At 35.1% G+C, this 25,132-nt stretch overlaps 6 protein-coding genes and 1 non-coding gene across 9 annotated transcripts; 4 read left to right on the forward strand and 3 right to left on the reverse strand.

The window, feature by feature from the left end:
- The first annotated feature begins 985 nt into the window (after positions 1-985).
- Positions 986-5,059, forward strand: LOC18019122 (sulfate transporter 2.1). Its single transcript, XM_006399448.2, has 10 exons — positions 986-1,453; positions 1,554-1,602; positions 1,817-2,265; positions 2,588-2,818; positions 2,910-3,036; positions 3,461-3,747; positions 3,862-4,055; positions 4,160-4,254; positions 4,442-4,518; positions 4,615-5,059. Exons 1-10 carry the CDS (start codon positions 1,058-1,060, stop codon positions 4,744-4,746), a joined length of 2,037 nt encoding a protein of 678 aa, XP_006399511.1. The 5' UTR covers positions 986-1,057; the 3' UTR covers positions 4,747-5,059.
- Positions 5,060-8,619: 3,560 nt separating this feature from the next.
- LOC18019123 lies at positions 8,620-10,946 on the forward strand. The gene is made up of 3 exons (XM_006399449.2): positions 8,620-9,041; positions 9,447-10,192; positions 10,272-10,946. The coding sequence occupies exons 1-3, from the start codon at positions 8,754-8,756 to the stop codon at positions 10,729-10,731; spliced, it is 1,494 nt and encodes a 497-aa protein (XP_006399512.1). The 5' UTR covers positions 8,620-8,753; the 3' UTR covers positions 10,732-10,946.
- A 216-nt stretch (positions 10,947-11,162) lies between these two features.
- LOC18019124 lies at positions 11,163-14,394 on the forward strand. The gene is made up of 3 exons (XM_006399450.2): positions 11,163-11,386; positions 12,037-13,948; positions 14,049-14,394. The coding sequence occupies exons 2-3, from the start codon at positions 12,100-12,102 to the stop codon at positions 14,093-14,095; spliced, it is 1,896 nt and encodes a 631-aa protein (XP_006399513.1). The 5' UTR covers positions 11,163-11,386; positions 12,037-12,099; the 3' UTR covers positions 14,096-14,394.
- A 915-nt stretch (positions 14,395-15,309) lies between these two features.
- On the forward strand, positions 15,310-16,048 carry LOC18019125. The gene has a single exon (XM_006399451.2). It carries the CDS (start codon positions 15,372-15,374, stop codon positions 15,957-15,959), a length of 588 nt encoding a protein of 195 aa, XP_006399514.1. The 5' UTR covers positions 15,310-15,371; the 3' UTR covers positions 15,960-16,048.
- Positions 16,049-16,524: 476 nt separating this feature from the next.
- Positions 16,525-19,667, reverse strand: LOC18019126 (annexin D6). 3 transcript variants are annotated; one of them, XM_006399453.2, is made up of 4 exons: positions 19,527-19,667; positions 17,571-17,716; positions 17,272-17,490; positions 16,525-17,178 (listed from the first exon to the last, which is right to left on the reverse strand). In XM_006399453.2, the coding sequence occupies exons 1-4, from the start codon at positions 19,600-19,602 to the stop codon at positions 16,663-16,665; spliced, it is 957 nt and encodes a 318-aa protein (XP_006399516.1). In that variant the 5' UTR covers positions 19,603-19,667; the 3' UTR covers positions 16,525-16,662. The 3 variants fall into 3 exon arrangements, with proteins under 3 accessions (XP_006399516.1, XP_006399515.1, XP_024012016.1); XM_006399452.2 differs by lacking the exon at positions 19,527-19,667 and adding an exon at positions 17,912-18,084; XM_024156248.1 differs by lacking the exon at positions 19,527-19,667 and adding an exon at positions 17,848-18,084.
- A 1,877-nt stretch (positions 19,668-21,544) lies between these two features.
- On the reverse strand, positions 21,545-23,739 carry LOC18019127 (annexin D7). The gene is made up of 4 exons (XM_006399454.2): positions 23,623-23,739; positions 22,655-22,800; positions 22,345-22,563; positions 21,545-22,132 (listed from the first exon to the last, which is right to left on the reverse strand). Exons 1-4 carry the CDS (start codon positions 23,696-23,698, stop codon positions 21,620-21,622), a joined length of 954 nt encoding a protein of 317 aa, XP_006399517.1. The 5' UTR covers positions 23,699-23,739; the 3' UTR covers positions 21,545-21,619.
- Positions 23,740-24,913: 1,174 nt separating this feature from the next.
- TRNAR-ACG lies at positions 24,914-24,986 on the reverse strand. The gene has a single exon. It is a non-coding gene; the product is annotated as a tRNA-Arg (tRNA).
- Between the last annotated feature and the right edge of the window lie 146 nt (positions 24,987-25,132).

Raw genomic sequence — 25,132 nt, forward strand, 5'->3', positions numbered from 1 at the left:
CAATTAATAATGTCAATCTATAAACCATTTTAAGTATTATCTAAAGTTTAAAACAATTCATGAGATTATTATTTTTTAAGCCTAGGAAGTTTTGGATTAAAGTACATATATTTTTCCTTTTATCTAGAACCAACACATATTATGTGGTCTCGTTTGAACTGACAATTTGATCTTGTAACTTCTAAATTTCGTTATTAATATTCTTTTCCAATCGAAAAGACAACATTTGATAAAAAAATGTTTTCACGTTTCCATCATAAAGTGTGTAGATAAGAGAATCTGTGTTTGAGCCTCCGTTTCATTTTTCACCGACCACGTCACTTCCAAAAACCAGAAAAACTAATCGATAGGCATATATAGGCTATCCAATTTGTATATCTATGATAATAGTAATAGTATTCCTTGATATCTGAAGTTCTGCATTATTTTTTTGAAGTTCTTCGCACCAGAATTTCTGGTAAAAACCCGTGTACATGTTGGTCCGGTTGTTGTTGTTTTTTTTTTCAGTTAAAAACATGTATTCAAATTAAATTAATGGATTTTGGAAATTCAATATAGTTTATATATATATATATAATTTAGAGACGAATATGTCGAGATAAACAAAAATCATATCTGAAATTCTTTTTTCTTTTGATAAAATATTAGTTAAAACTTAACGAAAAATATTTAAAATATAGCGTATGAGGTATAGGTACCTGAATCTGAGTATCCGTATTCATACTCATATTCATTAGTTTATACTTGAAAATATCTGAAATCTGAACGTACTCGGAACGAATAACTAGTTAGTCCGTATACCTCACATGATTTGTTCACCCTTTATATTTTATATATAGTATAGTTATTATTTTCACTCAATAAAGAAAACACTTTTTGTGCTTTTAGTTTTAATTAACAAAAAAATGGACACCATGAGATTCCACTAACTCATGTGTATATAAACATTGGAGGATCTGTCCATTCACTTCAGCATCCACAAACTTTTGAATGCTCAATCAAAGCTTCGTCATAATTAAACTTCCTCACAGCGTCAGAAATCAAGAAGAAGAGGAAGATGAAAGAGAGAGATTCAGAGAGTTTTGAATCTCATTCTCAAGTTCTCCCAAACACTTCAAACTCGGCACAGATGATCCAGATGGCCATGGCCAACTCAGGTTCATCTGCAGCCGCACCTGCCGGTCATCACGACCAGCTTGACCGGTCAAAGTGGTTGCTTGACTGTCCTGAACCACCTAGCACGTGGCATGAGCTCAAGAGCCAAGTAAAAGAATCTTTCCATACCAAAGCCAAAAAGTTTAAGTCACTTCGGAAACAGCCTCTCCCAAAACGAATCCTCTCTACCCTCCAAGCCGTTTTCCCAATCTTTAGTTGGTGCAGAAACTATAAACTCGCCATGTTCAAGAACGATCTCATGGCTGGTTTGACCCTTGCTAGCCTTTGCATTCCCCAGGTATATATATAATATACAAACTTAAGAATAATCTTTTGAGTCGCATGGAGATCTCAACTTTAAGAAACTTGCAATTTATTTTTTCTTTTCTTTTATGCAGAGCATTGGTTATGCAACTCTTGCTAAGCTTGATCCTCAATACGGCCTATGTAAGTTTATATTACATACTAAAGTCGTGTGTAGATCTACATTTTGCACCAAAAAATAACTATTTGATAAAAAAAAAAGACACATTTTTATATTAACAAATTATGCATGATAACCTCTAAACGCGAACGTTAAAAGAAAACTGTGTTTGATACAAATCGGATTTTTAAATATTTCATGCATTGTACTAATATATGGTGCGTTATACGTAAACAGATTCGAGTGTGGTACCACCATTGATATATGCACTAATGGGGACATCAAGAGAGATAGCAATCGGACCAGTGGCTGTAGTATCTCTTCTCATATCCTCGATGTTGCAGAAACTGATCGATCCCGAAACAGATCCCTTGGGGTACAAGAAACTCGTCCTAACCACAACTTTCTTTGCCGGAATCTTCCAAGCTTCCTTCGGGATATTCAGATTAGGGTTTCTGGTGGATTTTCTGTCGCACGCAGCCATAGTAGGGTTCATGGGTGGTGCAGCCATTGTTATAGGACTCCAACAGCTCAAAGGTTTGCTTGGTATCACTAACTTCACAACCAACACTGACATTGTCTCTGTTCTTCGAGCTGTTTGGCGATCTTGTCAACAACAGTGGAGTCCTCACACTTTTATCCTCGGATGTTCCTTCCTCAGTTTTATCCTTATCACTCGCTTCATCGTAAGTAAAATTTAAAGTTACTTTGGTTAATTCATCTTGCACATCTAAATCCTACTTTTGGATCGAGTCCCATCTGGAGTATACATAATACCATATGAAAGTTCATAGGTTGTCGTTTCAAACAAATTAGTATAATGACATACGCATATATATACTGTTTTAGATAATTTACTTTTAACGCTTTAGAAATAAAACATTACTTTTAATTTTAATTCATCACCTTTTTTGTTGTTGCAAATTCTAAACTCCGCATGCGTTTAAAATGAATAGAAAACATATAATATTGTTAAATAATGAACGAGCAATGCAATACATATATCAGGGGAAGAAGAACAAAAAGCTGTTTTGGCTACCAGCAATAGCTCCGTTGATCGCCGTGGTAGTGTCAACGTTAATGGTGTTTCTCACTAAAGCCGACGAGCATGGCGTGAAGACGGTGAAGCACATCAAAGGAGGACTTAATCCCATCTCAATTCACGATCTTGAGTTTAATACTCCTCATCTCGGTCAAATCGCTAAAATCGCACTAATCGTTGCCGTTGTTGCTTTAACCGTAAGTCATTAACCTTTGAACGATCGATAATTATTTATTTTCTAGTAAAAATTTATTTAATTACTTAATTTATATTTGTTTTGCCCTTCAGGAGGCGATTGCGGTGGGGAGATCATTCGCCGGAATTAAAGGGTACAGACTCGATGGAAACAAAGAAATGGTGGCCATTGGATTTATGAATGTTATTGGTTCCTTCACATCTTGTTATGCTGCTACTGGTAACTAATTAACTATTTTTTTTTATATATGTATACATTAATATAGAGAGAGTCAGAGAGATATCACTATCCGACTAAATACTAATTGACACAACACATGGACCACGTTTTTGGGTGGGAATGTGAAGTCATTCTTGGTGGATGAATACAATTTGCTTACTAGTTTTTAAACTTCCTAAATCTTATTATTTTGAAGCAATGTCATTTTCAAAACGTTACTGATCATCAAATTTATCAATTCTTTTAATGAATGGCTTTAACATTTTTTTTTAATTATAGTATAACGTAGTATATATGTACATGTTTTTCTTTAGGTAAATTATATGCTGTGAAGTGACGACCTAAGTTTGAAAAAATAGTATTTCTCTATTCAAGTTACAACGACATTTTTTATTTGTTTTTCTAATACAAATTTGTTTATTAGGTTCTTTCTCTCGGACGGCGGTGAACTTCGCCGCAGGGTGTGAGACGGCGATGTCGAACATTGTAATGGCGGTTACAGTTTTTGTAGCACTCGAGTGCTTGACAAGGCTTCTCTACTATACTCCAATTGCGATCCTCGCCTCTATCATCCTTTCAGCACTTCCGGGACTAATCGACATCAATGAAGCTATTCACATTTGGAAAATTGATAAATTCGACTTTCTTGCTCTCATTGGAGCTTTCTTTGGCGTTTTATTTGCTTCCGTAGAAATCGGACTTCTCGTTGCGGTACGGATAAAATTTAGGTGTAACGCAAACTATATATACACGAAAAAAGAAGCTCATAAACTTAATTATAATTTTGATTATATTAAGATTACTTAACTGATCGTGTGTTTGTAGGTGGTTATCTCATTTGCCAAGATCATACTCATATCGATACGACCAGGGATTGAAACGCTAGGGAGAATGCCCGGGACCGACGTTTTTGCAGATACCGATCAATATCCTATGTCGGTTAAGACTCCTGGAGTGTTGATATTTCGTGTCAAGTCTGCATTGTTGTGCTTTGCCAATGCCAGTTTCATTGAGGAAAGGTATATGAATATACGAACATTCTCATGTATATGTACCGATTAATTACAAAATTAAAGATTTATTATGTATGTACATATATCTAAAGGTGTCTGCTTACTTATAGGATTATGGGTTGGGTTAATGAGGAAGAAGAAGATGAATATACAAAGAGCAACACTACTAAGAGAAATGTTCTCTTTGTAGTCCTTGATATGTCAAGTAAGTGGACTTACATATACAATAATGCAGACCTATATATTATATAGCTTACCACATTCATTTCTTTTACTATTTATCGGAAATGTCCCAAAATATTGTTTTCTATACAATTACCGGAACAATCACAATAAAGAACAGATTGTATTTTTTTTTTTTTATAACATTTCTCCTATTTATTTAATGATAGATTTGATAAACGTCGATACATCGGGGATTACGGCCTTGGTGGAGCTCCATAACAATCTAATTCAAAATGGTGTTGAGGTAAATTGCATTCTTACCAGTTATAATCCCCCTTTCTCATTAAAAATAAAAAAATAAAAAAATAATTAATTATTTGTTTTGAATGAATTTTTGCAGCTAGTGATCGTTAACCCGAAATGGCAAGTGATCCACAAGCTGAATCAAGCAAAGTTCGTTGACAAAATCGGTGGCAAAGTCTATTTGACTATCGGAGAAGCTCTTGATGCTTGCTTTGGATTAAAAGTTTAAGAAATAGAATGTATACTCAACATGCGTGTCTTAAGGATTGTTGCATGTGGATTTTTATGTGAGTTTCAGTGATTTTAGTGTGATTTGCGCATGATGATGTTTAATAATTAAGTACGTATGTGTAATTTTATAGAGTGCCTAGGTACGTAAGCTCGGTCGTGATTAAATAAAATCATGCAATCTGTAGTGTGACGATCGATCGATGGTGTGTAATAATGTATAAATATCTTCGAGAAATATTGCTGATTGCAATGCACTACAATATTATTTATTATATAAAGAGTGAGTTGAGTCTCACAAATTTGACACCTAAGCACTCATTCTTTTGACACATCATTTTCTAAACAATTATTAGATTTTTATTATTTAATAATTTTTAAAAATCTTTTCGTAAATAAGCATTAATTTATTACTTAAATCATTGAATTCAGTGATAAACATACATTTATTAAGATAATTCTCCTAAAAAATATGATTCATCTTCCGTAAATTAACTAATGTATATATCCTTATATACAAGTTATTTTAGTTAGATTACTGAACTAAAAAAAAAAAAATAGGAGCAGTCATAAGAGGTCGAGAGAGAGAAAAAGAGAAATAAGAAAAAAAAGAGGAGAAAGAGTCGTGAAAGGAGGAAGAAAAGAGAAGAGAGGACAAGTCATGAGTAGGAGAGGGAGAGAGAGGAGGAGATTAATGACAAAGAAAAAAAAAAGAAACAGAGAGAGCACATAAACATGAGGAAGGAGAACAAGTGTTAGGAAATCAGAATAGATGATGTCGCAGAGAAAGAATGGACCATCACCACCGCAAAGGAGAAGAATTGAGAAAGGTATATCTGTTTGTGGAAGTAAGTAAAAAAGGAATCAAAACAAATCAGAATGACTATTAGATACGAAATCAATTACTAACTCAACAGAGAATCGGCGATGACCTATAAAAGCTTTTGATTTCTTTATTTCAATAGACATCAAAATATCCATGCGAAGGCTAATCATCCACTATACAATGTTCCTTTGCAAGGAGACCGCCAATGGGGGTCTATATTCTATGAGTCTAATTGTGATTATGTGTAGAATATACTAGCTGGGTCAATAAGTAGCAGTGTTATTGTATAATTTAAGAGTTCTTTAATTATAATTTACCAAAAGTTTATTTATTTGCTTATAATATAAAGTTTATGTAAATGTTTATGGATATGTATGACAGTTTGTTTAGCTAATTAATGGTTAAAATAAAAAATCTACTAATCATTTTAATACATTCCATAGAAATGTTTATAACCTACTAAACAGAGGTAAATATATTTTACCATGTTCAAAAAAAGAAAGATTGTTGAAAGCTTGGCTCCAATCATGTAGGAACTAAGTGGAACAGAATATGAAGAAATGAGTAGTAAAATGTTGTCGTTTAAAGAGTCTATTTGAGTGTGTGTGTAGTGTTTAGAAAGATTGGATTAGGATTGTGTTTTGGTGACTTCATTGGCAAATGTTATCGTATAATTAGGTTTTTTAAGAAAATTACAAATCCAAAATACAAAAAGAGTCTTCAAAGTAGATTTAGAGTAATATTTTAATAATGCAACGATAATTTTTAACAATGTGAAATAAATAACAACTATATCACTGTGGTTAAGAAAGAGCTAAGAAGTTTTTATAGGAGTTGAGAGTAGTGAGCAAAACGTGATATAGTTTAAAATATATCAGTGCATTCATGTTAAACTATAGATTTTTAGAACAATTTAATATTTAAAAAAAAATCTTTCTATTTTAAAATATGTACAACAGAAATAATAGATTTTTACACAGTATTAAGGTCACCAATTTGTTGTGAGATTTAAAAAATACATTACAACAAAGATCCGCGTGTATACGCGGGTATTCATCTAGTATAGGATTAAAGATGCTTAACTTTAAGTGTGCAGAGTCCGGCGCTTATTAATCGTTACTCCGTCACAGAATTTTCGACGAAATTCCGTGTGAAAATTTTGAAACCGATTTGGAAAAAATTACACATATGTCTAAGTTCAATGTATCTTAATCCGTTGAACAAAAGTAACTATTTGGTGAATCAATTTAGTGGAGTGACTTTATAGGGTACGAGTATTGATGTCACTTGGAAAAGTCAAGATAGAGAATCTATATTGGGAGGGTTAATGATGTTTCCCAATTTAAATAGTTTAATCCACTTTTTGAGTTTTAATTATTGAAGTTAATGGGAACTACTGTTTTATTCACGACCTTCTCCTGATACCTCACGGCTTCGTCGTCTATATGCGTCTAGGTTCACTGAATCTAATTAAACTTGACGATAAAGTTGATTTGCTTAGGTCTATGTTTCCTCATTCGTGTCTATTTTCTTAAGCTAGTAAAAAGTGTTAGCTATATATGATTTGAATCACTATTTAACAATTAAAACAAAAACACTAACTAACACATCATGGGGAAGATAAAATGGAAAACAGTTTTGAAGGGGAAAAAAAAACACATCAAGTTGCGTTTGTGGTCCAATGCATATTTCTTTTACCGGTATATGGATGTGTGTATTTATCTATATTAGTATGGATGTTATGGATCTCATCTAAGATTCAGCTTTGGTGCAAATAGTTACTTTCATAAATCCAACTATCCAAGTAAGAATTTTCTTTGAAAGACATTTGATTTCGGAGAGATATGGTACTGTAACCGAACGCTAATTGGTAACATTTGCAAATTCTAAATAATACCAACCTGCTTATATATACATATATATATTTATTTATTCGTAGAAGTAGAGGTCTTAAAATTTCTCAGTTATATGGTTTATGAAACCTTCTTTCTTGCGTTTACAATCATAATTTCATCATCGTGTTCATTACTAATATTTTAAACCTTTTTGGATCACAAATTATATTAAAAAAAAAATATGACATCGTTGGTTATGGTGTGTCTTCTTTGCATTGAGTAAGATAGAGAAAGCATTGGACGAAGTTGGTCAAAATCAATCTTCATTAAACCCAAAAAGAACAAAAAAGAAAATAATAGTTGAAGCTTAGTTCTAGTAGTCCATTAACCGTAGAGAGTGTTTCAGAGTGTTATGGACTCTTTAAGCCCATATTATATCGTTAAACCATTTAGTGGATTAGACTGATTTCAACTAACTTAAAAGCTGAAATAATTTCCTGACCAAAAAAAAGAAAAACAAACAAGCTGAAAGAATTTCAAATTTTAGATAGGGTATTACTAGTTACAAATTATCCAATTTATATACCGTATCCACATATTTGATAAGATATTCAAAATTTTGAATAATAAAATTTATCATTTTAAATTCAATTATTGCTTCTTACAAAATTTACTATTATAACTTAATAGTTTCAAAGTGTATATACAATAGATCATAATAAAATGTAGTGTTGTTGACAAAAAAAAAATGTAGTGTTACAGATTTACAGCTATTTAACAAAACATTATCCTTGTTACAAAAAAAAAACATTAATCTTTATAAAATAGATAAAGAGCATGCACATGTTTATAACACGTCGCAACTAGATAAACTAGCAGATATTGAGATAACATAGTGATAGAAACTGAAAACGCACAAGAAACACTAAAAAGGAAACTATATATTCTTACAATAAATAAATTTACAGACAAAATTTTATATTAGTTATAACATTGACAAAAATGGAAATAGGAAACAAACGAGATTCCCCTAAACTGTCGTAAGACTTAAATGTTCACAAAATCAGTTTCATCCGATCACAAAGTATACGGGCCCCACGTGTGGTGGTTTTATGAAATCACATCCGTCCACGTGTCACACTGGTCATCTGGACCGTACTCTGTTCTGCTCTCTCAGTCTCTCTGATATTTTTTTTTTCCGAAAACTCTGGTCAACCTTTTCACACTTTCAGTTTTCTCTTGCCGTCGAAGCAAGCGTGAACCTGTGCGATCAGTCGCAGAAGACTATCGATCTCAATCCGGCGAATATTCCATCGTATTTGAAAATACGGAGAAAATACAGAAGAAATGAAATCGGAGACTCTAACATTAGTTCTGGTGTATCTCGCCGGAATCATGGAGCGAGCCGACGAGTCTCTGCTTCCAGGAGTTTACAAGGAGATAGGAGAGGCTCTACACGTGGACCCAACAGCTCTTGGAACTCTGACTCTGTTTCGTTCTATTGTTCAGTCTTGTTGTTACCCTTTAGCCGCTTACTTATCTTCCCGACATAACCGAGCACACGTCATCGCTCTCGGCGCTTTCCTCTGGGCCACCGCCACTTTCCTCGTCGCCATCTCCACCACTTTCTTCCAGGTTTTCACCTCGTAACGGATTCCCTCCTTATAGTTTTAGTCAACTGAAATCAGATCTGTTGGGACTTTTGGAATTTGCTGATCTGGGTTGAATAGAGCAAAGTCTGGAGCTTGATGGAGTTTGATTTGGATAAAGTTTCAATTAGGGAGATTAAACAACGATTTGAATATTTGGACATGATAATCTCTCCCTGGCTTATGACAAGAGTTGTTGGGATGATCAAAGATCGTTGCTTTATTTTCTGATGTTGAGATTGTATGAGTCATTGTGTTCTTCAGGGGATTTTATACTCATTGCAAGTTTTCGTTAGAAATTGATTTTAGAATTTCATTTTTGCCACAGTACTATATTGAAATGGAATTTACATTGTTGCTACATATGTTTGGTCCTTTTGGTTAAAACCAGGTGGCAGTATCAAGAGGCTTGAACGGGATAGGATTGGCCATCGTGACACCAGCGATTCAGTCGCTAGTGGCTGACTCAACCGAAGACAGTAACCGTGGTGTGGCATTTGGATGGTTAGGACTCACTTCAAACATTGGATCCATACTTGGCTATGTATTTTCTATCCTTTTCGCCTCCAAGTCTTTCAATGGCATCGCTGGCTGGAGAGTCGCCTTCCTATTGGTAGGATTCGTAAGTGTGATAGTCGGTATCTTGGTCCGCCTCTTCGCAAAAGACCCTCATTACAGTGACAAGGAAATCACAAAACATGACAAGGACAAACCATTCTGGTCAGACATAAGAGATCTACTGAGAGAAGCAAAGATGGTGATAAAGATTCCGTCTTTCCAAATCTTTGTCGCTCAGGGAGTTTCGGGGTCCTTCCCTTGGTCAGCTTTAGCTTTTGCACCATTGTGGCTAGAACTCATTGGTTTCTCCCACAAAACAACCGCGGTTCTTGTAACTCTCTTCACCATTTCTTGTTCTCTTGGAGGTTTATTTGGAGGATACATGGGAGATACTCTTGCCAAGAAGTTCCCAAACGCCGGTAGGATAATGCTCTCTCAGATAAGCTCTGGCTCGGCCATTCCTTTAGCTGCGATCCTGCTTATCGGTTTACCTGATGATCCCTCCACGGCTTTTAGCCACGGTCTTGTTTTAGTCATCATGGGATTATGCATCTCATGGAACGGTGCAGCTACAAACGGGTAAGTTCAATGCATATATTTAAATCTCCTTGAAAAACTTTTTTTCTCCTAAGAATGTACTTGAAATGGTTTTATACAGTCCGATATTTGCAGAGATTGTTCCCGAGAGAGCGAGGACGAGCATCTACGCGTTAGACAGATCACTCGAGTCCATATTAGCTTCTTTTGCTCCTCCTATTGTAGGGATGCTTGCTCAGAACGTCTATGGATATAAACCGATCCCTGAAGGATCATCAAGCTTGATCAAGATCGAAACAGACAGAGAAAACGCAGCATCGCTCGCTAAAGCACTCTACTCAGCGATCGGGGTCCCGATGCTGATCTGTTGCACAATCTACTCGTTCCTGTATTGCACGTACCCGAGGGACCGAGATCGAGCCAAGATGCAGGCCTTGATCGAGTCAGAGATGCAACAACTCAAAGAAGAAGAAGAAGAAGAAGTAGATGAGAAGTGTGGGATTGAGGTGAAGTGTTTTGGAGCAGAGGAACACGATGAGACTTATCTGCTGAAGCAGCATCAGAGTGAGAGTGTCAGATGACGATTTGAGTTATTGACATTTTACATTTTTTAGGGTTCCGTGAGTTAATTATAGGAAGACTGAGTCATAATTATATTTTTTGTAAAAGAAAAGCACTCAAGTGCAATATACTGGTTGGTAGATAACATTACACAACAACGGTCTGAAAGGAAACAGGGTAGAATACTTGTTTTTTTTTTTGGCAAGGAAATATATTAATGAGTGTTGATGAGAAAGATATTCGCTTTTCTTTCTTGACAATCATTCTTAAAACGGAAATGATGCGAGCATTAATTTGGTAAGACATTAAGAGTATTCGACATTAGACATTAGGAAGATATTAATACCGAACCGGACTAAAACCGGATCCGACAGAACAAGAGGCAGGCGCGTCAGTAAATTGGAGTTATTTCGACATTTGGGTTACCATAAATCACTTTACTCTTCTTTCTGTCCCAAACTTTTATACACAAGAGAAGATCCATCTCTCTCTCTTTCTTCTTCATCTTCATCTTCAGTTGTTTTTTTTTTCTCACTTCCAATGTCCGATTGAAGAAGATAAACTAAAATCGCTACCTAAATGCCGCTGTTTTATTCGTCAGCTAATCTCGAGGATCGAAGAAGCAGCAGTGATCTGCTGTTTTGTAGGGTTACTTTGCCAGTTTCCTAATTCTAGGTATCTTCTTTCTCTTAGCCTTTTATTTCTCTTTTTTTCTCAGTCAAAATTCAGCTAACAAAATAATAAAGGAGAAAACTTTCTATTGTTGTTGTTTGTAACGTATTATACGAGCCGGATTTTTTTTAATGGGTATCTCAAAGATTTGTGCTTTCCTTGTGAATTTTCTAGAATCCTTTCTGTGTTCTTTCTCTACTGGGTTTTGGTTCTTATACCCAAATTTTGAAGTGTTTTTAGATCTTACTGTTAGACACATTAAAAGTCTCCGGTGTTTGATATATGTTGTCCTCTTGTCCAAGAGATCTAATTGATTCGAGCAATGTTGTCTTTTAGTTGCGGATTCAAATTTTATGGTTTCTGTTCTAGATTTTGAAATTTTACAGGATCTTTGTGTCTATTGCACTTGTCTCTTTGTTTCCCTCTCGGTATCTGAATAAAATAGGACCACTCGATTCCTCATGTAAGATCCAATATCGCCTTTCGTTTTCAGGAATTGACTTGGCAAAATAGAAATACTTTTAATTTATTCGAGACTCCAATAGTTTTTTTTTTATGGGGTTATTTAAAACTCTGATTAAAGATTGTTCTTGTTACATATTTTTAGCTAATGATTTGCATTTTTTTTTTTTTTGGGTATTGGTGTTATGTAGATTAATTGAGATAGCAACATCGAAGCGGAAACAAGTTTCTTTTCTGTGTTCTTGGTTTTGTCAATGGATAAAGCTTCTTCACAAGAGTGTCCTTATCCAGGATGTTTCTTCTGTGTAATGAAAGAAGGAAACCCGAGCAAACGAAGGTCCTGCATTCTCAAATTCTTCCGAGACCTTCCTTCTCAAGACGATGACGGTCAAGTTCTTCCCATCAGTGGTCTCTGGAACACAGCAATGGCACATCCAAACGATCCTGAATTCATTGAGCTCGGAATCTTCGAATGTATGTCAGCTTTGATATGGAAAGGACTTAAAAACCGGCGTTGGCTATCTCATGACCAGAACATATACATTCCTTACTACGCGGCTCACATCATCGGTTCTTACACTATGAACATGGAAGAGTTTGCAGAGAGAGCTGTGGAAGCTGGAGTGATTCCTCCACTTGTTGAGCTTTTAAGAGGTAGGCTTACTTGGGTCGAACAGAGAGTCGCTGTTCGTGCTCTAGGACACTTAGCTACATACCCGAGCACTTTCCCAGCTGTTGCAAATCAGGGAGAGATTCTCGAGCTCGCTATACAATTGGCTATGAGCTCGTTGGAGATTGTTTACTCTCATTTCTACCAGTATCCAGATCGTAGGTTGAGTTACCATTGCGATCTGCTGACACGTGGCATGGGAGGTGTTGAGATGGAGTCAAGAAAAGCAGAGGAATGGGCAAGCCAGTTGCAGTGCTGGTCTCTTCAGCTAATAAACTGTTTCGCTTTTAAACCGGAGTTTCTTCCCACTCTGTGCAAACCCGAGTTTCTTGTGAATCTTCCGGTTATGTGGGGAGGTCTTGTGAATGAGAACTCACCTGCTGGTATAGGTTTGCTTAGAACTATCTGTCAGCATAAACTCGGTCGTGGTCCTGTCTCTGCTTGTTCGGGAATGATCGAGGCCTTGTGTAACATCGCTCGTTCTTCTGATGATTGGCAGTACATGGCGATCGAGTGTCTTCTTTGGTTGCTCCAAGATCCCAACACGTCTCACAAGGTGATCGACAAAGCTGTGCCAACGCTTGTGGATCTTGCTGAGATCACAAACTTGGGAGATCACAAGAAACTGGGAGATTCCATTGTGAGTGTTCTTCAAGAATGCAGCTCTATGGGAAACCGTTCAAGGGAATTGATAGAAGAGACGGTGAGTTCTCGACAGAGACTCAAATGGGAGAAGAGTATGCCAAAGGAGGATCTTCACATCAAGCAAGCAGCAGCTTTAGTTGTCAAACTCGAAGGAAACTCTCTGTTTTCATCAGGAGACATTGCAGGTGCAGCGGAGAAGTACTCGGAAGCTTTGTCTTTGTGTCCAATGAGGTCGAAGAAGGAAAGAGTTGTGTTGTATAGCAATCGAGCTCAGTGCCATCTCTTGCTTCAACAGCCTTTGGTTGCTATAAGCGACGCCACACGTGCGCTTTGCTTGCACAATCCTGTGAACAGGCATGCTAAGAGTCTTTGGAGAAGAGCTCAAGCTTATGATATGTTAGGTTTGGCTAAAGAGAGCTTGTTAGATGCGATTCTGTTCATCAACGAATGTTCTCAGTCGAATGATCCGGATCTCTCTATGAGACAGAACAAGGTTCCTGATTACGCAGAGAGGTTGGTGAAGAAGCAGATGCGAGCGGCTTGGCTGTTTAAAGAAGCGGCATTGAAGCATGGAGGCGTGCATAGGAAAGGAGAAGAGAGGGAAGTGTATGGAAATGAAACTGATGATTCGGAATGGGAAACTGCGAGTGAGAGCGATATTGGAGATGATGGAAGGGATAATATGGGGCTTGATGATGATGAGGAGGAGGAGGAAGTGGAAGGCCATGGAGAGAAGTGGAAGAACCGGGATAAATCGAGTGATAAAAATGAGAAAACTTCTGCTAAAGGTGAGGTTTTTGCCGGTTTAGTTGCATGATTATGATCAACTCATTGTCTGATTTCTGTTTTGTTAATCGTTTTTGGTGCCAAATCTATGGACTTATTCAGGTATGAGGCATGGATACAGCATAAAGCTAGCAGAAGATGAAATGTGAAACCCTGAATCAGTGGAGAAAAAAATGTATTTGCATGGGGTTATTAGTGTTTTTACAAGCAAGAAACTTGCTTCATGGAAATCGTAAGTTCTATTTTACTTTTTTTTTTTTAAATTTCTTTTTTTCCTTTTCTTATTTAGTTTTCAGTGTGTAGAATTTGTGGTAAATTTTATCCATTTTAAGGAGTAAAGATGAAAAGGAACAATTGTTTTGTTTTTCCAGTGATTTTATTTATTTTTATTTTGGTGTGTATGTAACTAAGAATTATTCAAGAGAATATGAGTTGCAATTTGTATAAATTCCATTCTCTCTTGTACTAAGAAATGATTTTTGGAGGGAGATTGTAGATTTCTTCTGACAATGATTGGGAGATTTTAGATTGAAAAAGCATTTAAACTGTATATTAGCACGTTAAAAAAAAATTTGAAAAATGGAAGATCTAGCATAGTAGCATCCAATCCATTGTGGATTATCATAGTAAGACGACACGAGAGTGAAATTTGATTGGTGTTAAGAGGATATGTACCAAGGCGCATTTACCTTTTACGTCAGGTTTGAAATAATAATTTCCTTTTGCAAATATTGCAGTGATAATAAATTATTTTATAATCTGCTCACAAAGTTAAAAATGCTGTCCTTTGGATATCTCCAACGGATACAAACATGCAATATAAACCAAAAGAATGCTGTCCTTTTCTTATGTAATGATCAAAGTCTATCTTGTATGAGAACAGTTGATCATGGGATCGTGGATCATACATACTTTTTTGTAATTTTTTTTTGGGAGTCAAATTATATACCTATTTCGAATGTATCAGTATAGGGCTGTTTTTATTTTTTTTAATTTGATTCTGTTGAGTGTTACTCTTTTTCAAAACAACTTTCGACTATTGGATGGTGTCCACGCGAAATGTAATATAATAATGATCAAGTCTACAAATTGCAATTAAAACCTTAGTTTCTTTTTGTAACTTGAAAAAATTTCTATGTGGTGGTGATAGTACGTATCAAATTATCTCCCAAAACTATGGGCAAGAGTCATGCTTAAACCGACCCTTGGTCCTTAGAGATGCTCAAGAGTCTAAATTATTAAATACAAGACTCACTAAATTGATTCGAATATTTAATTGATCACAATGTGGAATCTAGTGGAGAATTTCCTACAACCTTTTTCCATATATAAATACTAATGATTCGTCCATGCACATACAACATATTCATAACACACACCTTCGTTCCTCTAAGATTCTTGATTTGATTGGGAAACTTTAAGCAAATGGGTATCGTTAGGAACCTTTGTTCTATTAAATTTGAAGTGAAAATCGTAGAAGCGAGAAACGTAGAGCTTAAGTCATCACCAAGTTCTCTCTTCGTTAGATTCTATCTTTATGCAGGGAGTAACCGTAAGATCGAACTAAACACTGCAGGGATCTGCTCGAGATCAGACCACGAGGCCATGATCTGGAACCAATCATTCGGTCTGGAGTGCCAAGGGAACGAAACCGCGGTCGAGGAACTGAAGCAAGAAAGCGTCGTTTTCGAGCTGCGGAGAAGGAAAACGGGGTCGTTTTTGAGGAAGTGGTCGAGATCGGAGCTGGTGGGCAGAGGAGAGATTTCTTGGAAAGACGTTACTGAGTTGGATGGGATGGAAACAGAGAGATTTGTTGTGATGGGTGAGACGAAAGATCGGATCTTGGAAGATTGTAATAAGCCTCTTTTATTGAAGATCGCTTTAAAAGTCCAAGCTTCAAAATCGGTGAACATTGAGAGAGTGGAAGATCTTTGTGGGTGTAGAGATTGTAGGAGATGTAATTGCTTAGATTATGAAGCTTTTGTTGTGGCATGTACGTTAGCTGGTATCTAGTTTGTAAGTGTAAGCTAACTGTTGAACGTGGATTCGCACGGGTCAAACAACTCAATTTATGTTGGAGAGTTCGGAGATTCTCTGTTAAATTAAGCTTAAATCGGCAACGAAATAAGAACAAAATTTAAGACATGGTGAGGTGAGTTTGACGAGGTGGCGAGGTGAGGTGAGTTTGACGAGGTGGCGAGGTGAGGTGAATTTGACGAGGTGGCGAGGTGAGGTGAGTTTTGCGAGGTGACGAGGTAAGATGATGGTGAATTTGGCGAGGTGGGTGTTCTCATCCCTTCACGAGCTATTTCTCTTCTCCTTTTCCAGATCCCTCTTCTTGGTCTCCTCCTCTCTTCTATTTATAGTGAGCGAGTAGGTGACGTGATGACGGTAGATTGATTTTGTGAGCTTTGATAATAGGCTAAAATTATAATGCTGGTGGATTTTGATGGGCTTGTTGGGCTAAATAGGGGGTGCTAAACCCAACTCTAACACTAACCAAGACTTAATTCAAAGAAGTTCGAATGTGTTATTAGCATTAAGAATCTAAAGAACACTCATAAATCAAAAGCTTCAATATATTATTGAGTCGACCAATAAAAAAGAGAAAACAAAGGAGCAATGACTAAAGAAAATGAAGAACACTCATCAATCAGAAAAGTTGCAGGACCAAATCACGATTATTTATTGAAGATAATGAAACGATGATGCTATTTCAAGCATGGTCGTGACCGAGAAGGGCGAGAAGCATATCCTTGTAGTCACCAGAAGTGTCATTAGCAATGGCTCGATCAAGAGGAACACTGTTCCTGCGTAAGTACTCCTCTTTGATCCGCTCCATGTCGACCTCTGCTCGTGTAGTGACCACTCTAGTGAGTGCCCACTCGTCTGTTCCCACCTTGTTGATGGCTCGACGTAGAACCTTCTCAAAGTACTTCTCTGGATATGTCAGACACTTGATCGCAGTTTTGAGTAGTTGAACGTATTCATCTTCCGAATCTTCTTTCAAGTACTTGTTAATGGAACTTCCAAAGTTGTCCTTGAAGTGATTGAGAGTTGCTCCGATCTGAGCTTTGCTTCTTGTGGTCAAGATTCTGATGAGATCTTCATCAGTGTAAGCCTTGTCAGTGATCTTCTTGTGAAGTATCTTAGCTTCAGATCTAGCCAGCTTCACGTTAACCTCATCAGCATTTCCATCATATCTGAAGGTGCTCACAAGAGGAACCAAAAGCTGCATTTTTTTCACAAGTGGTAAAATCAAAACAACAAACACACATTGATTAGAAGAAACTTGTCTTAGGAAGATCAAGAAGTTTCTCACAACCTTTCGGATATCTCCAGAAGTGTGGTATGCGACATCCTCCTCGAGAGAGGTCTTGTAGCGAGCCTGGTAAGCTTGCTTGGCCTTGAAAAACTCAAGTGAAGGTCTAGTGCAAGCGATTTCAACAAGAACCCAGTTGTTTTTGGTGAATATTTTGGTAGATTCTTTGGCTAAATATGCATCCCTCTCCGTTGGCTCAAGAGTCCACAACATCACAGCTCTCTGTTTTCAACATAACCCATAGTGATAATCACATCAAAAGAAGGCAAAGATTTAAAAGATTTTGTTTCCTTTTGACAAACCTCAAAGTCACCGGATAGCTCCTTGTCCAATTCATTGAGAAGATCCTTATTGTAGTTAGCAGCATAAACGGCGCGGATGAAGCTGCGTTGCGTTGCATTTCTGTGAGCCAAGATTGATATGATCATCCCTTCGTTGGTTCCCCATCCTGCTTCCACATAAGGTTTTTACTTCTCACTTAGTTATTTTGTCGAACACTTGGTGTGCAGAGAAATATATGTCAGAAATAACAATAAACGAGAGGTAACAGAAACAAAATGAGATATTCTTTGAGTTTGCCTATATCCGCCATTGTAGCTATAACCTAACTTCGTCTGGATATTCAGTATAGAGATGTGTATACATTCACAGTGTGTTTCCCGATCCCAAATCGAATTGAGCTCGTCATATTTGAATGGGTCACGAAACCGTGAATGGAAGATTCTCCGATCACCGGAACCCTCAACGGAAACCTTTCACGGGCTCTGTTTTTGATTCTCACTCGAATTACTGAATAGCCGCCAACGCCGAGGAAGTGACTGATTTCAAACCGAAGCTGAACCAGACTTGTACCAAACTCAATTAAACCAAACCAAAATTCAGGACTATAAAATTACAAAAAAAAAATCAAATTATGACTTGAGAAATAAATCATGTTTGACAAAAGAAAATATTATAAATCTCATTTGGTGTTACATATTTAGGAGGATTGCCCTTGTCTTTATATCCAACATTTTTATAAGGATTGTAATGGTTTTGCTGGTAACCAACTTTCTGAATGGTTTAGGTTTAGCTAACGTCGTTATTTAAATAAAAGCTTAAATACAAATTTATGTCTTTATTTTTGTAAAAAAGCTATAGAAAGGCATGCCGTGCCAACACATTTAGTGGCCTAAGACAATTTATAAAATTGGGCTTTTTATAAATGTATAACCTTTACAAATCATAGAAATTGAAGATATATCGAACTGTAAAATCTATCACTAAAATGTTATAAAATAAATATATAAGATATTAAAGTACCAAATACCTATAAAAATATATTTAAATGATAATATAACAAATAATATGTGGATAAATAAAATTAAGTTCATTACATTTTTAATAAAAGGATGACAAATAAATTATGATTTGAAAGTAAAAATATAACACCTGAACTCGTGAATATAAAATCTCTTATAAATTTTCACAACAAATTTTTTACTTAAGTTGATATGTGGTTTAAAAACTGAAATTATAGATGTAGTTTAAGGCCATTGTCTTTTTTCCATCAAAGGAGGCACGGCTCTGTAGAAAGGTAATATCGTTTTTGAAGAATATTTCATCGTCAGTTACAAACTGGTCGTTTCTTTTTGTCTTTATATCAAGAAAGCAAAACACTTAAGTTTTCCATACAAAATGACATAATGTCTTTATTTGCTTCTGCATCGGAAGCATGTGTTAAAAGTTGATTGGTTGATAACCAAAACATATGTTGTGATAACCAGTCAAATCCAATATTATTTTTGACGAATGAGTGACTAGCCAAAATTAGAACTCTGTTTATCTATACATCTAGGTTGCAGAATCCAAATGTAAGCATCGAGGTTTTGTTCGTTTACCTAAAATCAATATGTAACTTGAGAATTTGGATGCTTCGATCGCATCACAGATTATCAAATATCAAAATTCTCTAAGTAGATCACATGGTATATCCTTAGGTAAAATCATAATTTTGCATTGTAACAATAATTGGAAAAAAAAAAAATACTAGCATGGATTTGGAATTGTGAAATTACAAAATCCTTTAACAAAATTTTATTTTTAAGATGATGATTTCGGAATAGATTGAGCTATATTGATATATAACCAACTAATGATTATATGTATAAAAAAAATCAGCAAAGGATTCCAAGCATGCATAAAGGTGAAGCAGTCTCGTTTAAGGTTTTACTAAATCAATCGAATAATGAAGGGAGATAAGAGAGATGAGAGTAAACCTTTAAAGGCCTTGTGGAGCTGCTCAGAGTCTTCTTCAGGAAGAGGAACATTTGCTGGGATTTTGAGAGACGCCATTCTCCGACCACTGATATTATCTCTCTAGTTTTTTTCTTGGGCTGTCTAAATGAGACTGAGAAACTGTGGGACGAGACAGATGCACATTGTCTTAAATAATAAAATGAAATCCCTTCTTTTTAAATAACATTTATTTTATTAAGATAAACTTAGCTACTAATTAAGTAAGAGAAGATTTTTTTTTTAAAAAAAATTGATACAGGCTGTATGTAATACAGAAAAAGTAAAAAGAAAAAGTTTCATATCTTTGCATTTTCTTCATAAGGCTGAAATACTAAATGGACTAAAACAATTTGAATACAGAGTTAAATAATATTTATCGATTTCTATTTTTATTTTTAATAGAGTCAATTATTTAATTTCCAGAGATATGTATTTACATGCATTTAGCTATCAATATGAAGAAAATAGGCTGAGCTATATTTTGATTAAAATACAGTGAATTAGGTGAATATACCAAATGGGAAACGAAATTAGCTGCATGACCAAGGGCCCACCAAGAATTGTTATCACTGTGTTCATGGTCATCAGTAATGACAATCTTACCCCCAGATATTTTACCGAAGCTTAACATGAACAGCAGGTTCTGACAGTATGGTACAATTTATAAGGGACTAAAATATAAGTAGAGTAGGCAATATCTTTATGCAAGAAATTACAGCCACACAAATTTTTTTTTCCTAGACGTATCATATACATTATAATAACAAGTTACATATTTTGATATAGATTAACAATTATTATATACACGATAAAAATAATGTTAGATTGATAACAATAATGAGTTATATAGATGATTAAAGATATTATTGATATACTCAGCATGTTACATATAAATTAACGTCCAACATTATAATTTACTAGATAAAAAATATGTTAAATTGCTAACAAGAATGAGTTATATAAATGATTAAAGATGTTATTGATATACTTAGCACGTAACATATAAATTAATGTCTAACCTTATAGTTAATATGGTAAAAAATATGTTAGATTGATAACAATAATAAATTATCTAGATTGTTATAGATGTTATGTTTGTAGTTAGTACGCTATATATATATAACACTCTATATATATTGTTAGCAGTCTAACAATAGAATTATAAAAGTAATTCAGATAAATACACACTATTATATACGTTAGCATCAATCTAATAGGATCATCATCGTTCTAACAGTTGAATACGAAGTTGTTTTTCCTTAAAAAAACCAGAAAAGAAATTTAATTTGATCAATGATGGAGAAATCAGGTGACTATACCAGTGTGCAACCAATTCAGATAGATGCACACTTATCATACTGGTGATAGCAATTAACTCTCTTGCCGCCGGGTTCTTCGCTAGCGGCGAGTATTCTCTTCGGCAGCAATGGTTCCATCTTGGTTAAAGGAGCACTCACCCGATTTCGAAATTTGTACAGTCTCCAGAGCCGATAAAAAATATGTGAAATGATGTCTTTTGTAAACGTCGGTTCTGTTGCCAGAAAGATAAACACCAGATGAATTTTTGGTTTGAAAAGGTGTTACAATTGAATAATTTCCCAAATTAATGCCACATAGGGAAATAGTTTAGATTATAATCAATATTTTATTTTTGGGGAATCTGACAAAATTTCCTCTATAGTGTAGGTAGTAGCATAGATGAGTAGGGGTTAAAGGGTATTTAAAAAAATTGAACAGTGTCGTCTGCTGCTCTTGGTCATTTTTGCAAATAGTCTTGTCAGGATGGTCATTTGTTATAATTATTCATTAAAATATGCAATATTCTTAAGTTGATAAAGTATTCTTAGAAGGGTGAGAGAGTGAAAAGTCTTTGTGAGTGTATTCGAGCCAAAAAGTCTATTGTAAGGTTCTTTCATGATAAGATAAACTGTAGAAATAAAAAAGGAAACAAAGAAACTGGAAAACACTCATAAATCATTCAACATTACCAGGTTGCATGCACGACCAATCACAACTGTCTTATTAAACACAAAATGCGTTTTTGATTTTTACTCTTGCTAATATTGTTTCAACTTCAAGCATGTTCATCATGTCCGAGAAGAGCGAGAAGAATATCCTCATAGTCACCATGAGTGTCTTTTGCAATGGCTCGGTCAAGTGGGACACTGTTTCTGCGTAAGTACTCCTCTTTGATCCGTTCCATGTCGAACTCGGCTCGTGTAGTGACCACTCTAGTGAGTGCCCACTCGTCTGTTCCCACTTTGTTGATGGCTTGACGTAGAACTTTCTCAAAGTACTTCTCTGGATATGTCAAGCATTTGATCACGGCTTTGAGTAGTTGAACGTATTCGTTGTCCGAATCCTCCTTTAGGTATTTGGTGATGGAAGTTCCGAACTTGTCGTTGAAGTGATTGAGTGTTGCGCTGATTTGAGCTTTGCTTCTTGTTGTCAAGATTCTGATGAGATCTTCATCACCGTAGGCCTTTTCCTCAATCTTTTCATGAAGTATCTTAGCTTCGGAACTAGCTAGCATCATGTTCACCTCATCTCCGGTGTACCTAAAGGTGCTTACAAGAGGAACCAAGAGCTGCATAAACAACAACATAAGTGATAAGTTACAAACTTATATACATGCATTCTTGATGAGATGATAAATGAACTAACTTTTTAATCAATCTTACATCGACAAATGTAAGTGACTTCATATATATGTATATAAGATATGAAGTATTTCAATCGTTTTTATTGGTTTTGAGATGAAACTCACGAATTTTTACAGACTTATAAGTTATAAGCTACCTTTCGGAGGTCTCCAGATGTGTGGTATGCGACATCTTCCTCAAGAGAGGTCTTGTAGCGGGCTTGGTATGCTTGCTTGGCACTTAAAAACTCAAGGGAAGATCTAGTACAAGCGATTTCGACAAGAATCCAATTGTTTTTGGTGAACATTTTGGTAGATTCCTTCGCCAAATAAGCATCTCTCTCCGCTGGATCAAAAGTCCACAGCATCACAGCTCGCTGTTTTATCACAAACAGAACATATATAGTCTAAACCGATCAGTATACAGAACATAGACCAAAAGATGACAATTATATACAAATATTTTACCTCGAAGTCACCGGATAGCTCTTTGTCCAATTCTTTGAGAAGATCCTTGTCGTAGTTAGCCGAATAAACGGCGCGGATGAAGTTTCGTTGCGTTGCATTTCTGTGAGCCAAGATTGATATGATCATTCCCTCGTTGGTTCCCCATCCTGTATTTGACAACACACAAAAATAACTAAAGTCATGTCCCCAAAATCTCTAACGAGTAGAAGAGAAGTTATTAACAGTATTATCGAATGGTATTGTGGTTAATTAACCAAAAACCCGGGGATCGAGCCCTAGGCAAAAATCTTAAGATCATGCCGGGCCAAATCCGTCATTTTTTTATATTGTATTTATCGGTGTTTTTCCGTGGCTGGTGGTTTAGCTCAACCATTCCTAACCTACGTCATATATAACAAGTAAAATCTTGTAGTCTATTAGCTAGAGACTAGCAAAGGAAAACATAATAATTACACCGGCAGAGAAAAATAGAGTCAGAATTAGTCTTGATATACTTTAATAATAATGAAATTTATAGTTTCCTCAAAAAGATTTTTATTTATTGTTTTGATTTATAACCTCATATTTTTTTTTATATAACCTCATATACTTATATCATTTTTTTTTTATTGTTTTGATCTCTTTAAGATTTGAAGGTCTACGTGATTTAAATCAAATTAAAACTCTCTGGAGAAGAATGATGACTGATGAGATTTAACTAAATAACTACTCAGATTTTGATCGTTGGGAAACAAAAGAAAATGAGGTTTCTTCTCAACAAAGGCGCCTATCATTTATTCGTTACAAAATATGCCCAAACAATAGACATACGATCAGATATGAGGATCTTAATATTGAAATAGATTAATGAGATGATCAGTCAAAGTAATAATACCAGAAATAAATGATTCAAACTTAGAAGAAGAATTATAGTTTTAGTTAACACAGCTGACTAATGAAGGGATAGAGAGAAATAGAGAGACGAATACCTTTAAAGGCTTCGTTGAGCTGATTAGCGTCTTCTTCGGGAAGAGGAACATTTGCGGGAACTTTGAGAGACGCCATTTTTTGGACAAGTGAATATTTTTGCTTATTGCTGTCTGAATGATGATGAGGATCCGTAGAGGCACATTGTCTTACTTATATAGTAAAATGGAACTTATTTCCAACCAAAAAAAAAAAATGTCTGCCTGAATTTAAAATTCTTTTTGGTAAAAAGACTTGGCATTTTAAGATAAAAATAAAAAATGGAAACAAATCATGACAGTTGGCAGAAAATGAATTTAATTAATTGAAAACAGGTTGTAAGTTGAATACAATACATTTCAAGTAGAGTATTAAAGCATATCCATTTTGGTAAAAAGACTTGTGAATTTGAATAAATCATCAAAAATGAATAAGCATGTCTTGTTTTTTTTTTTTTTAATTTAAAAGAACAGTTTTTGTATGAACAGAGTCAGAGAGCGGGCAGAAAGGGACTTTTTAATAAATTGAAAATAAGGTTGAATAGTAATTAGGCTGAATACAGTGAAGTTTAAGCATATATACTTATATGAATGGGTCAGAAACTTACGATTAAGATTTTAGATTGTGAATGACACGTTTGAATTTGACGTGTAAAAAGAGCACATATCTAATTCAGGGAAAAATTCTGTTGAGAAACCAGCATTTTTATACATGTATATTTGTTTGAGAAAGTAAATTTGTAACTTGTGCTTTTTATTTTAATTTTTCTTCTTTCATAATTTTTTCTGTTAATACAATCTCTTTTATCGGATAACTATAATTTACAAATTAAAATTGTTTATTTTTAAATGTGATAATTATATTTTTAAAATTGAAAAACAGTTTTGATTACCTTTAAGAATCAATTATTTTTACCTATATAAATCGATTTTGAAATAATATTATATTTATTGGAGTTTTCTGGAGAAAGAAACAAGAGTTTAAAACAAAAAACGTTTATAAAAAAGTATTAAAACAAAGCAAGATTTTCATGGCTTATGTCATTAGTTTCTTACATTCTTGTTTTAACTCCAAGAAATAGCTGTAGGGGTCACGTGGTTGGTGATAAGCTAAATGTGAAAGGAGCAGTTGTATTTTTGGCAACCAAATACCGAAAATATAGATATATATATATATATAATCATATAACGTACCGTCACAGCATTTAAGTATGTTTTTTATATGACTCATAGAAAGAAAAAAAAAAGTCTATAATGATTTCCGATAGACTATCAAAAAATATCTTATGGTGCTTAAAAAAAAATAAAAATAATACGACTCTGCTGGGGATCGAACCCAGAATCTCTGGTTTCGTAGACCAGCGCCTTATCCATTGGGCCACAGAGTCGTTATGCTTGTATAATGACAGTTACACTATAAATAATTTAAAAAATACTACAATATGTTGACGGACTCATTACATTTTTGTGAGTTTTTTTTTTCTTTTCTATATGATATTTTGACCTTCGGAATCAAGTTTAGTTAAACTGGAAC

The sequence above is a fragment of the Eutrema salsugineum genome, unplaced genomic scaffold (genome assembly GCF_000478725.1).
Source record: "Eutrema salsugineum unplaced genomic scaffold, Eutsalg1_0 scaffold_2, whole genome shotgun sequence".
Lineage (NCBI taxonomy): Eukaryota > Viridiplantae > Streptophyta > Magnoliopsida > Brassicales > Brassicaceae > Eutrema > Eutrema salsugineum.